Consider the following 12,748-nt stretch of genomic DNA (forward strand, 5'->3'; position numbering starts at 1 on the left):
CTCCCCCCCCTCCCAAAAACCACACACACAAACTCACTATCCTGCTGGTAATAGCTCATCCAAAGTGACCACTCTCCCTACAATGTGCATGATAATCAAGGTGGGCCATTTCCAGCACAAATCCAGGTTTTCTCACCCCCCCACCCCCATACACACACAAACTCACTCTCCTGCTGGTAATAGCTCATCCAAACTGACCACTCTCCAAGTTTAAATCCAAGTTAAACCAGAACATCTGGGGGGGGGGGTAGGAAAAAACAAGGGGAAATAGGCTACCTTGCATAATGATGGATGGGCTATCACCAGCAGGAGAGTGAATTTGTGTGTGGGGGTGGAGGGTGAGAAAACCTGGATTTGTGCTGGAAATGGCCCAACTTGATGATCACTTTAGATAAGCTATTCCCAGCAGGACAGTGGGGTGGGAGGAGGTATTGTTTCATATTCTCTGTGTGTATATAAAGTCTGCTGCAGTTTCCACGGTACGCATCCGATGAAGTGAGCTGTAGCTCACGAAAGCTCATGCTCAAATAAATTGGTTAGTCTCTAAGGTGCCACAAGTACTCCTTTTCTTTTTGCGAATACAGACTAACACGGCTGTTACTCTGAAACCTGAAATGATGAGAGAGCATACCGAGGAATCTTTAGCTGTTTTTCTGTGTTTTAACAGGTTCTTATAGCTGCCTTTGCAGCTTCAGGGTATGCCTCCACTTACTACAGAGCAGGAAGCAAGCCATTCAATCCAGTGCTCGGTGAGACTTATGAATGTATTAGGGAAGACAAAGGATTCCGATTTTTCTCAGAGCAGGTAAAACTCGTTTCTATGTAAATCTTCATTTCTTTGGACAGCGGAGTGACTTTAATTTCTCTTTATAGTTAAGAGCTTGTATTCCCACTAGAGTAAATAGAGTTTGACGTGAAAGTTATTAAATCCAGAAAAAAATGTAAAAGAAACTAAAATGATTTATGTAGAATATATTCTTTAATGTAGGAGGCTGTAAAAATAAAGTCTACTTCACATTAGACATGCTGAGGCTTTTTGTGTGTTTGTTTTCTTGTAATATACATGACTGTACAGTTTTTAACTTGAGGTAACTGTCGGGTGCACTGATTTTTAAAAATGAAAGACTTCTTTTGTGTTAAACAAGTCCTCACTGTAATTTCTTTTTCCAGGTTAGCCATCATCCACCCATTTCTGCCTGTCACTGTGAATCAAAGAATTTTGTGTTTTGGCAAGGTATATATTTTAATTCAAAAGCCTAAAGATCAAGTTTTTAATCATATAAAAATGTTATGATCTCAAAATTATTATAATTAGGGATGTAGTTCTCTTGAATTTATTTAAGAGATTAGTATAGTTATTATATTAAGTTATGCTGGCTGTTGCTTTAAAGTGTTTCAATTTTAAACTGTAAGGAACGAGCTGATGCAGTATTTTATCATCACTGCCAGAGTGACTTGAATTATGTTTATTTGTTCGGCTGTCTTTATTTAAAGCTTTATACAGAACACACTGTTATCTGTTAAAAGACAAGGGGTACATTAGCCTCTCTGACATAAGGTGGTCCCTCCGGAATAACCCTTTTTCTGTCTTCAAAGCAGGTTAATGTTCTGTTCAAAACAGGCAGTCTGGCATAGATCATCTGGTATGCCATTTAGTGGCATAGATCTCTGAAAGTATAATATTTTGGTCTTTTGTAATTTTCTAATATTTCACTATTATTTAGATATCAGATGGAAAAATAAGTTCTGGGGGAAATCAATGGAAATCCTGCCAATTGGAACACTGAATGTGACTTTTCCAAAGTAAGTTACTGTCTTGTTTCCTTCGGCTGTTTTTTGTTGTTGTTGTTTTGTTTTAAATCTAGGCAGTTACTCTTCCTTCTGAGGGCTGGATGGATTGTGATGGGGGGAGTAGAGATCCCACATGATTAGCAGCTGGCAGGATGTGAGCTCCCTGCTCAGATCTCCCATTGCAGGATGAGGTGATGAAGCATTGTTGGAGGCTGAAGGCTTAGTCAGTCAGGCATTTGGAGGGAAAACCAGGGAACTCTCTAAAAGCATCTCACTGGTAGAGGAAAATAGGTGCATGTGAGGAGGCATAACTCCATACCCAGTCGTTGGAGTGCTGAGCTGCCCGGAGCAAATCCGTTCAACTCTGTCGGCAGCTGGCGCTATGTCTGCAGTAGGGCTCTCAAGGGTGCTAATGCTGGGCTCATCTGAACCAGGATTAACACAACAGGGAAATGTTTCAAAATCTTCTGTAGTGTAGACAGGGCCAAATGGCTTCTTTCAAATGTAGCCCTCAGGGAGGGGAGAGGGGATTTGGTCACAGAGGTCAAGCAGTGTGTGGCCTCCCAAACCCCCAAAGCCTGGGAATCTGCAGATCTTAGATCTTGGGTGCACTCCGCCCTTTGGCAGCACAGCTTCTGTAGGGAATCTTTCTTACATTTTCCTCCATCTTGTCACAAAGTGGAAGCTAATACCAAAAGATCAACGTCGCCTTCTGCATATATCTATTGGCCTGGCTATCTGACAGGTTCAGAGGGAGCATGCCATGTATAGCATCTGCTCTCTGGCTCCATCCTCCCAACCCCCAGGACTGGGGAAGCTCTGACTGCGTGGAGTTGCCAGAGGAATTCTCAGGAAAGGGGACAATATGCCATTGAGTTACTGCTCCCCACTTCCTCTCTATTCTTTCTATTTCAGACCTATTTTACTTTTATTAGTTCCCATTGCATCTGAGAGAAATACATGGTAACCAGGACTCTAGTCCACCACAGCATTGTAGATCATGCTGAACTTTAAATCTAATGCTAATGAAGTCGCTGATCAGGACCAAAGTGTTCAGTACTACAGGGATTGAGCCTTTAATGCAGGACTTTAGTGGTCCACAGAGCCTCTCGTGAATTTCACCCATATAGAATAATTTAGGGTTAATAATGGGGAATAAAAGTATGGAAGCCACACTTTTAATGAGCCAGACTACTGATTCAAATGTTTTTGAGGGATATCTTATTTTGTGTATGTGATTATCTGGCTGGATTTCACTTTTTGTCAGTAATATTGAAATGTAATTTACATTACCAATTATATACTAACATTATTCCCAGGTATGGAGATTACTACGTGTGGAACAAAGTCACCACCTGCATACACAACATCCTTAGTGGAAGGAGATGGATAGAGCATTATGGAGAAATAACTATCAGAAACACAAAAAGCAGTGTTTGTATTTGTAAACTCACATTTGTCAAGGTAATTTATGATTTGTCATGCAACGGTAATATATGACAAAAAGTAAACAGAACTATTTTCTTAGCCGAGACCTGGCTACAGTTTCCTCTGTCTTCTCAGTCGTCTGCTGTTCCCCTAAATTCCTTCTTCCCTGTTCTGTATCGTCACTGCTATCTTATCGGGTAAGAAGCCCAATAACAAAACTTCACCTAAATTGTGATCTGAGATGTCTGCCAGTATTAACATGTCTCTGTTGTTGCTGGACCAGCCCATTTGATGTCAGTGTGTGTATGTGGCCATTTGATGTCAGCATCATTGACAATACATTACTATTTTTTTAATTTTAAAATGCAAATGGCCAAATTCTGTTCTATTAGGCCAGTAAAAACCAGGAGGAACTCTGTCCTTCAGAGCAGTTACTCTGGATTTAGACTGTTCTAATTTGAATTTGATCCTAAGTTTCGTATCTATTTAGAATAATGGTGTTCTGCTTCATTGTATTTATATATCCTGGTGATAGTTCTGTATAAAAACAGTAAGATGGATCTGCTAGAGCTTAATTTTTTTGTAAAAATAATTAAAATAATGAGTTTATTATCACTGGTGTTGCTACATACACTTCAATGTCAAAAGGTCCACCTCAGTTGCTGCAGTGATGCATTGTAGCTTGTCTCAGGTCAGGACTTGGTCAGTGCTTCGGAACCGGACTGTTTAAAGGTAAAAGGGAAGGGAATAGAAATGCCTGAGAAAAGGAGGACATAGGAGAGAATGAGAGAAAGCAAATACAGGGTGCTGTGGGCTGAAAGTAGTCCCCCCCACATTTAGGTAACAGGATCTGGGTAAAGAATTTGCCAGTCTTTAGAGTGGCAGTGACAGCAGCTTAGGCATCTGGGAAGAGAAAAAATATACATCTGATTTTTTAACTTTAAGGAGCGGGTCTGTTCCTACTACAGAATGGTGTAGGAATCTGACTGGTGAAAAGACTATATATTAGCAGTGTGCACAGATAATTAAATGAGCTAGAACCCTGTTACAAACAACCAGACTGCTATTTTCATCAGAAAATACTGCTATGTTCAGTAAACATATATATGTTGATGCATCTAGTATTCCGATTTTCTTTGTTTTAAATTGCAATCATTATGGGGATTGGCAGTAGATTGAGGTGGGACAAAAGATAACTTTGATGCAGAATCTGGAACCACCCATCAGTGGCAGATAAGAAGCATTTGTAATATATATAGATTCTTATGCAGAAACATTCTGTTATGTTATTAGTTAGTCCTGCCTTGAGTGCCAGGAACTGGACTAGATGACCTATTGAGGTCCCTTCTAGTTCTACACTTCTATGATTATGTTGTTTTCCTATTGTGACAAAGCTCTGACCTTGTCTCAGTGGGTCCCGTGCTTCCTGACAGATTATGCTAGCCTCAGAGGCTCACTGTGGCCCTCCACGTAGCCCTTCTCTGTCTAGAGGCAAGGGTCACAGCCTACTGAGCCATTTTCATCATAAGCCAGCAAGGGAGGTGAGGAGAAGCTATCTTCCCTCACATAGTCTCTGTTGTCTCCCATTCTCAGTGATTAGTTGCGGGGGAGAGCCCAGGCCCACCCTCTACTCTGGGCTCCAGCACAGGGACCCTGATAGTAGCATCACTTGGTAGCTGAGATTTTGGAAACAGGACGAGTACAATTCCCTGGGCCATTTCCCCACAGCAGCCCCCACTTCCTCAATATCTACATCACCCTTAACTCACAGCCTCCTTTCTTGTGCCTGATAGGGTTTGTACTGCTCCGTTTCTCCAGCAGCGTGACTTCCTGCTACAGCTCCTGACCACCCCCACCCCCACCACACACACACACCTGACTAACTGGGAGGCTTTTAGCTAGTTTCAGCCAGGTGTCCTAATCAACTAAGCTGTCTCCACTGCTTTCTGGAAGGATCTTAATTGGCCCCAGGTGTCTTGATTAACCTGGAGCAACTGCCATTTGGTTACCATGGTAACAGGGATTTGTTTAGCCTGGGGCTAACACACCTGTTTCTCACTACACACCTGTTTCTCACAGATTCCTATAGCCTTCTGGCCTTACCCTGTCACACTATCTATAAAATATTGTGAACCAAACATTTTTCATTGTAATCCACTTGTTTAAAAGTATGTTGAGATATACAAGGAAACTTTTCCCTAGTTAGTTTTAGAGATCAACACAAAAGCTCAGCATATTATGTTGTTCCAGAATGTTCCAGGCTGCCATTTTCTGTTTTGTGTTTTAATGTAAATGATATTTAATTGGACTAAATTCTAATTCCTGACGTGCCAACAATGTGCCGGGTACTGGAAAAAAGATACCTAATGATGGAGTCACAGCCCATTAAGACTTTATAATCTAAACAGGGTAGACGTCTGCTAGGCAAGCTAATTCTGTATAGATTTGCTGAGATAATTTTTGTAGCAGAATTGCAAAGATGTCATATCCTTATGCATGTCTTCAATTTCAAGAAATTAATAGCCTCTAATTTTCCTCTGTTGAGGATCTGGCCGCAGTTGACTTTTACGTGTCACAATTTTTAGAAGAAGTATGCAGTGGGATAGTGTGATATACAGTGTGACAAGGAAATCAACTTTGTTCACTTTTTTCACTTTGGTACATTTTCAGGTGAATTATTGGAATTCAAATGTAAATGAAGTCCAAGGGATTGTCATGGACCAAGAAGGAAAGGTGGTGCATCGCCTCTTTGGAAAGTGGCATGAAGGGCTGTACTGTGGGGTTGCACCTTCAGCAAAATGTATATGGAGACCAGGTAAGAAAATTCTGGTCAACTGAAATCCTTCAGGTGGCTTTAGTCTCGTGAAAAGCTGCTTTTAGCCTCCCTTTTTAAATACAAACGGAGAAACAGAATATACAGCTAGATAAATAATGAGGAATTGGCAGAGCAGCTATCGGTATCTTTTATTATAAATGTAAAAGTATCTAAAAAGTTTGTGTGCTCCATCTCATGAGTCATTTTTTAGATTTTACTCCAAATCTGAGGCTAAAATTTGGTCACGGGTATTTATCATGTTGGAAACATAATCTGAGGAAATAATTTGATTTTGGAGAAAGGAAAATGTAAATGTTAGCCTTACCCTGATCTGCACAGCTGTGAGAGGAGGATATCTTCATTGGATTAAACGAAATTACATTGGTGTAAAACCAGTATAAGTGAAAGGAGAAACAGGTTCATGTCAATCCCTTATTGCCCTAATGGTCTGGTTTTCAAAGATAGTGCGCACTTGCGGTTCCCATTGACTTAAGTTTCTTAAAAATTGCTTACTTGCTTAAAGAGACAATGAGGGTTCAAACCACCATTACCATGCACCCCCTTACTCTAGAGCAAAGTGGGTGTGTAGCTGTGCCTTTGTGGGTCACAACTGAGAATAGCAAATTCAGGACAAACTGCTGAGAAATAGGGCAGATACACCCCAAAACTGGTGGTTATTTTCCCTTAAGATATACCAGACCAGCAACAAAAGTAAACTTTTGTTTCACCACACTGGCTAACAAGAAATCAGATTACAGCTGTTTCCTTAGGCATTCCAGCCCTTGTATCATCACCAAAAACACTAGACTTAATGATGAGTGGTTCCTTACAACCAGTTTCATCAAATGAAAGGTTCTTCTGATCCCGAAGGACCAGCCACACACCCTGGTCAATATATAACTCATATCCTACCCAATAATCATGCTATTGCCTATCCTTTAATATCTAAAATCTAAAGGTTTGTTTATAAAAAAAAAAGAAAGGTGAGAGTTAAAATTGGTTAAAGGAATCAAATGCTATACAATAATTGCAAAGTTCTTGGTTTGGGCTTGTCGCAGTGATGAAATAAACTGCTGGCTTAAGTCAAGTCTCTGGTTGCTTCCAAATCCTTGTTTAGAATGCTCCCGTTAATATAAGTCCAGAGATTTGAGCAGGAAAGTGGCTGGAGCAGGAAAGAGGCCAAATGGAGATGTTTCCAGGGCCTTTTATAGCTTCTGACATGTGGAGGGAAATCCATTGTTTCAAACAAAGCTCTTAGCACACCTAGTGGAAAATTACAGGTAAAAGATGGAGTTTGGAGTCACCTGGGCAAGTCACATGTCCCTGCATAATTTCGCTTAGTCATAGCAGGAAAGTCCATTAAGTGCAGATAGGTGTCTCCCATGGTCCATTGTGAGTTAAGTGTTCCTTGATGAGCCACTTAATTTGAATAGTCCCTTCAAGATGTGCAGGCTAAATACCTTGTGGCAGTTATCCCAGGAGCAAACATTTGAAATCCAGTTATAGAGCCAATACTCATAACTTGAAATACAAAAATGATACATGAATAAAGATAGCATAATCATATTCAGTGAATCATATCCTTTCCATAGACATCTTACATGCCACATTTTGTACAAGATTTGTAGTAATTATATAACAGTGATGGCAGCAATGATCTACATGGTCATATTTTATCAGATAACATCACAGAGTGTAAATAGTCCCTATTCTAATTTGATGGCATTTTACACCCATTTTGCACTGGTGGAGAGGAGCCGTAGGGCAATGGTGAATCACACACTATGAACCTGTTTAGGTACCAACATTTGGAGGGAGACCCAGTAAATTTGCTTTTGTGGAGACTGATTTATTTTTTAACTTGAAAGAAGAAATATTTCAGATATTTCCCAAAAGCAAAGAAAGATTTTAAAAGTCTTGATCTGTTATGTAAATAACTCTACTGTGTAATAAGTTACCATTCATATTAAATGAAAGACGTTCTACCTAGAAAATAATATTTGATACATTTTAAAATTATATCAAATAAAGGAATTAGAATGTATAAATATTTTATTGTCTATTATAGCTTCATAAATTCATTGGGCTCTGTGTATGTGTTTATAAAAATAGTAAAATAAGCATTTTTCTTTCTTAAATATGTTTATACAGGCTCCATGCCAACCCACTATGAACGTTATTATGGCTTTACAAGGTTCGCTATTGAACTCAATGAGTTAGATCCTGTATTGAAAGATATTCTTCCAACAACAGATGCACGATTCAGGCCAGATCAGAGGCAAGAAAGCTCATTTATATGTTTAATATTTATGATTGTTTTATGGCAGAGTTTGAACCCCAGCATTGAATTTTTCCCAGATCTGCACTATAATATGTGCTATGCCTTTGATTTTGCTAGAAAAGAAAATGTTAAATGTTACAGTAAAAGTCTTGGCTTATCCAGCTCAGGAAAGGGAAGCATACAGAGATCCTGGTGCTATGGGGATTCTTCTGGCAGAGGAAGAATTCCAGAAAGTTCCAGCAAATACATGCTCTGGCGTGTCCTTTCCTACTCCCATGAATAGAAGCAATGTTTGCCCATTGGTAGTACTTGCTGTTGGCAGTATCATATGATAGCTGGAGAGATGCACATGCCTCACTATAGGTCATGCATGTGTAGCTGGTGAGCCAGCATATCAGCGATTCTTGTTTCTTATTATTCTCTTGCATGCTAGGGAAGGATCCTATCCTGTTGTTTGTGCAGAGAGTAGGAGGCTTGCTCTGAGGAGCTGAAAATGTAAACAAGACTAAGAAATTATATTTCAGATTCCGAAGTATAAATTAAATAATTTTACTTTTTGAATGGCCTTAAAGCTGGTGCATAGAACTCATTAGCTCTTTTCAAGGACAAATAGCTTTTCTAGGCTTCTGGCCTTGTTTTCTGGGATGAATGTTTTTCTGGCAATGTTGTTACACAATGTGCTTTTACAGAAGATGAGATTGTATATTTACTAAAAGATCCATTGTTATCTGTATAGACTTTTGGAAGAAGGAAATGTAGAAGCAGCAGCCACAGAAAAGCAAAGAATAGAGGAACTCCAGAGAAGTCGAAGGCGGAACATGGAGGAGAACAACATTGAATACAAACCAAAATTTTTTAAGTGAGTAAAGTGATTTCAGTAATAAGTCTATAATTTGTTTTCTGTGCAGCCACCAACATAAGAGGTCAATGCAGAGGGCATCTGCCTCTTAAATAGGCAGGCCCAGGGTAGTGTAATAAAGAAGTGAAAAGATGGAAACAATCCAATTCCAAGAAATATTTTCGGATCTCTGACCCGTATCTGAAGCAATTTTAACATATTTTTAAATTAATTTAATACTGGTTAACCAAACTAGGAAGCTGACGTTCCCAGTTAGTCCACAAGAGAAGTAAGACGTGGGCAATAGCCTTAAAAATTTCTTCAGATCACCCTGCCAATGTGCCTCAAACTTAATAGTGGAGAAGGAAATACCAAAGGAAATGTATCAACTCATTTTTGTCCTAAATTTAGCTGTGTAATTTCAAAAAAGAAAGTGGTGGTGGAAAGAAGGTTTAAAACAACTTGAACAGAATTTTTAAGGTCGTTTTTCAAATTGTAATTACTCTGGTTTTTGTTTTGTTTTTGCGGGGAGAGGTAGTGTGGTTTTTTTTTGTTTGTTTGTTTTAATTAAAACATTCCCTTAACTGGTGAAAATGATTGGCATAATTTTATTGTAGAAAATGAGTGAAATGCAGAAAGGAAACAAACAGCACAAATGGTGGAAGTAAATCAGGCTCCCAACTTGCAATTTCATCTACATGGTTGGACACATACAGACACACAGAGTCCATTGAAGTCAATAGGGCTTCACATGGGTGCAGGGTTCTATGAATCAGATGGTAGAATTGGATCCTTAGATATTCTAAAATGCCTTCACCTTTAACACAGGTTATGAAATTGTTTATTTTTAAATCTCTGATGTTTATGCTTTATCCTTTTAAAATATTAAATCAAACCTTTATTAAGACAATTTTCATCTGGGTTTGTTTTGTCTTTTTTTGCTTTTGCAGAAAAGTTATCGATGCTAATCAAAGAGAGAGCTGGGTTTCTAATGACACCTATTGGGAACTGCGAAAGGATCCTGGCTTTAGTAAAGTAGAAACCCCCATACTCTGGTAAACTGAGAATGTAGATCTAGTAAACATATCACTCTCTGAAGAAAAAATTAATAACTATGCACAATATGTTTCTTATAGCTAAATGTGGTTTGTGGGTCTACAGAAAACCTACCATTTGCTTTTATATTCATCTTTATAATGGACTTTCGAAAGTGCATTAGACCAGGTCCCTGACCACTTTTGGATCCTTTTTATTTTGCAGCAGCCATTTAAAAATAACCTTTAAAGTTTCATGTATTTAAAATGCAAAACAAAGGAAGCAGATACATTATCCAAAGTTGTTCAGAAGAGGTTGTAATACACAAAATTGCAACTGGTGCTTAAAACAGACATTGAGAGTAACAACAAACAAACAAAATGCAAGAAAAAAAAATTTTGTTTTAACTTATTTTGTTAAAAACTCTTGTGTTACAACAGTCTATCATTTCCAGCTTGAGGCTAGTCCTTTAGTGGGATGTGCTTGGACTGGCCTTGTCAAAAAGACATAATGCTTTTCTGGAAGCTGTTCCCATTCATATGCCATTGTTCATGCCTTAAACAAAACATGAAGATATCCAATAAGTCATTTTAAAATATGTATTCTTAGGCTTGTGTGAGCAGCAGATTTTATTCATATTCTAAATATTGGCGATCATGTATTATTAAAAATAAAATCCACCTAAACTGATGAGAAGAGAAAGTGACCTGCTGTACATGCTTTAGCTTTGCGAAGCTGGTTATGTAATCAGACTGAAACAGGAAAACTAGCTAACTTTGTGACAGTTTTGGTAAATGCATCTGGGTTGCTAGTCAGAAAATTCATATCCAACATGCGTAATGCTGTGATATATTTATCATATGTGCCACTGATTTGACATGGCCTCACACTTTCTCACATTTCCCCATAACTGTTTATACAATTAGAATTCACTGTAGCTTTGCAACAGTGTTAGAAACACAGAAGGATTTAATAGGAGGTTTTCTGGTTTCTCTCCAGGCGCTGGATAGCACTATAAACATAATGGGCACTTTCTATCATGCACACTATACTTTACTGGTCCGTTTGTCTGTGTCCGCTCCCAACTTGAATTTCTTAGCTGAATTTGTTTGGGGGATGGGTAGAGGCACTCATGCATGCTGGGTTAATGGCTTTTTGTGTTGTCAAAATAGCTTTTATGCAAAATTAATTTTTACAGTTTTTCATAAGGTGATTCTATAGTTTTTGATTGAGAAACAGGACTCTTAAATGTTTTCATGCCACAGTTCAATGTCTATGGAAAGGAGGCTGGGCACTTCCTATCTGAAAAAATGACTGAAATGCATAACCACAGAGGGCAAATATTATTAAAGAAAGTTTTATTAGATAAAAAATTTTATTCCATACTATGGGATCTAGTCTTCTATTAATGCATCTGGTGTTTAAGTAAATTACATTTACCTGTAGACATCTTCTGAATGTCCTGATGACACTTCTATGTGTACACATGTCTCACATCTTTTCGCATATACATGGTATATTTACTTTTTCTGCAGCTCAGCATTTCCCACAATGCTGCACATCTGGGCTTCTCTTCTCTCTCTGCAGCTTCGTGGAGGCAGATCAGTGTTTTGGTGCCTCATGCTCTGGACAGGATCCCTCTGCTCCTTCTTACCACCGGGTTCTCTGCCTCCATGGCAGCAGATGGTGTTGGTTTCTCTTGCGCTCACCCTTACCTTTCAATTTGAGTTGTTTCTGCCCAGTTTTGGGGCAGTGGGGAGCAGTGTTCTCCTCTTCCCCTTTCCTCCTCCTTCCTGGGTCAGTTACACCTTCAGTAGTTTAACCCTCGCTGAGCATCCACTGCAGTGTTTCCCTGTTGGCTCTTCTGCCGCTATGTAAGCATGGCAGAGCAGCCAAGAAAACACAGGGGTAAAGCCAAGCAGTGCTCTGTTTGTGAGGCAGCCTTCCCAGGCTCGGCAGACAGTGAGTTGTGTTCAGCCTGCACCCAGCCAACCAACCCTAATTCCATTAGGGCCGAGGGCTGCTAATCGAAAAGGTAGGTGGGGTATTCTTCCCACCAAGGCAACTGTGGCTTCAACTGGGGAAAAATGTACCAGAACTCCCAGTGCAGAGCAGGGAGAAGCTCTAAAAGCAAGGAGGACCCTGATCACTTGAGTCAGGGATAAGTAACAGAAGACCCTTGCAGAACAAAGAGGAGAGGCTTGCGGGGCCACCAGTCCCTCCATCCAAATCTTAAAGTGGATCCTGAGCACCCTGGGGAAAGAAGCAGGGCCTTTCCTCCCAAGCTAACCAGGAAGGGTTGGACAAGAATTCCCGCCTTCCCCTGGGAAATGGGACCCAGTGAGGGAGGATTATGAGGAAGACCTCTTCAGAGGGCTCCAGACCCTGAGGAAGGTAAGCCACAAAAGGCCACACCAAAGCTGAAGCAGAGCTTCAGCACTCCCACAGCACTCTAAAAATGTTAAAAAGGCAAAAAAAGGGAAAGAGAAAGGACAAAAAACCAGTCGATATGAGTCCTTTGACTCCTCTTCTGTTCCCTCGCCCCTTCCCAAACAGTATG

At 39.7% G+C, this 12,748-nt stretch overlaps 1 protein-coding gene across 4 annotated transcripts in view; it reads left to right on the top strand.

Annotated features, from left to right (window-relative positions):
- OSBPL6 (oxysterol binding protein like 6) overlaps positions 1–10,212 on the top strand; it is a 103,403-nt gene extending 93,191 nt beyond the window's left edge. For all 4 annotated transcript variants that reach the window (XM_077829863.1, XM_077829864.1, XM_077829866.1 and 1 more), the window contains 8 exons: positions 668–805; positions 1,171–1,234; positions 1,725–1,803; positions 3,111–3,255; positions 5,890–6,034; positions 8,186–8,312; positions 9,052–9,174; positions 10,104–10,212. In XM_077829863.1, coding sequence (XP_077685989.1) covers positions 668–805; positions 1,171–1,234; positions 1,725–1,803; positions 3,111–3,255; positions 5,890–6,034; positions 8,186–8,312; positions 9,052–9,174; positions 10,104–10,212 — 930 coding nt within the window. The remainder of the gene's footprint in view (positions 1–667; positions 806–1,170; positions 1,235–1,724; positions 1,804–3,110; positions 3,256–5,889; positions 6,035–8,185; positions 8,313–9,051; positions 9,175–10,103) is intronic.
- The last annotated feature ends 2,536 nt before the right edge of the window (positions 10,213–12,748 follow it).

Source organism: Eretmochelys imbricata, chromosome 11 (assembly GCF_965152235.1).
Source record: "Eretmochelys imbricata isolate rEreImb1 chromosome 11, rEreImb1.hap1, whole genome shotgun sequence".
Taxonomy (NCBI): domain Eukaryota; kingdom Metazoa; phylum Chordata; order Testudines; family Cheloniidae; genus Eretmochelys; species Eretmochelys imbricata.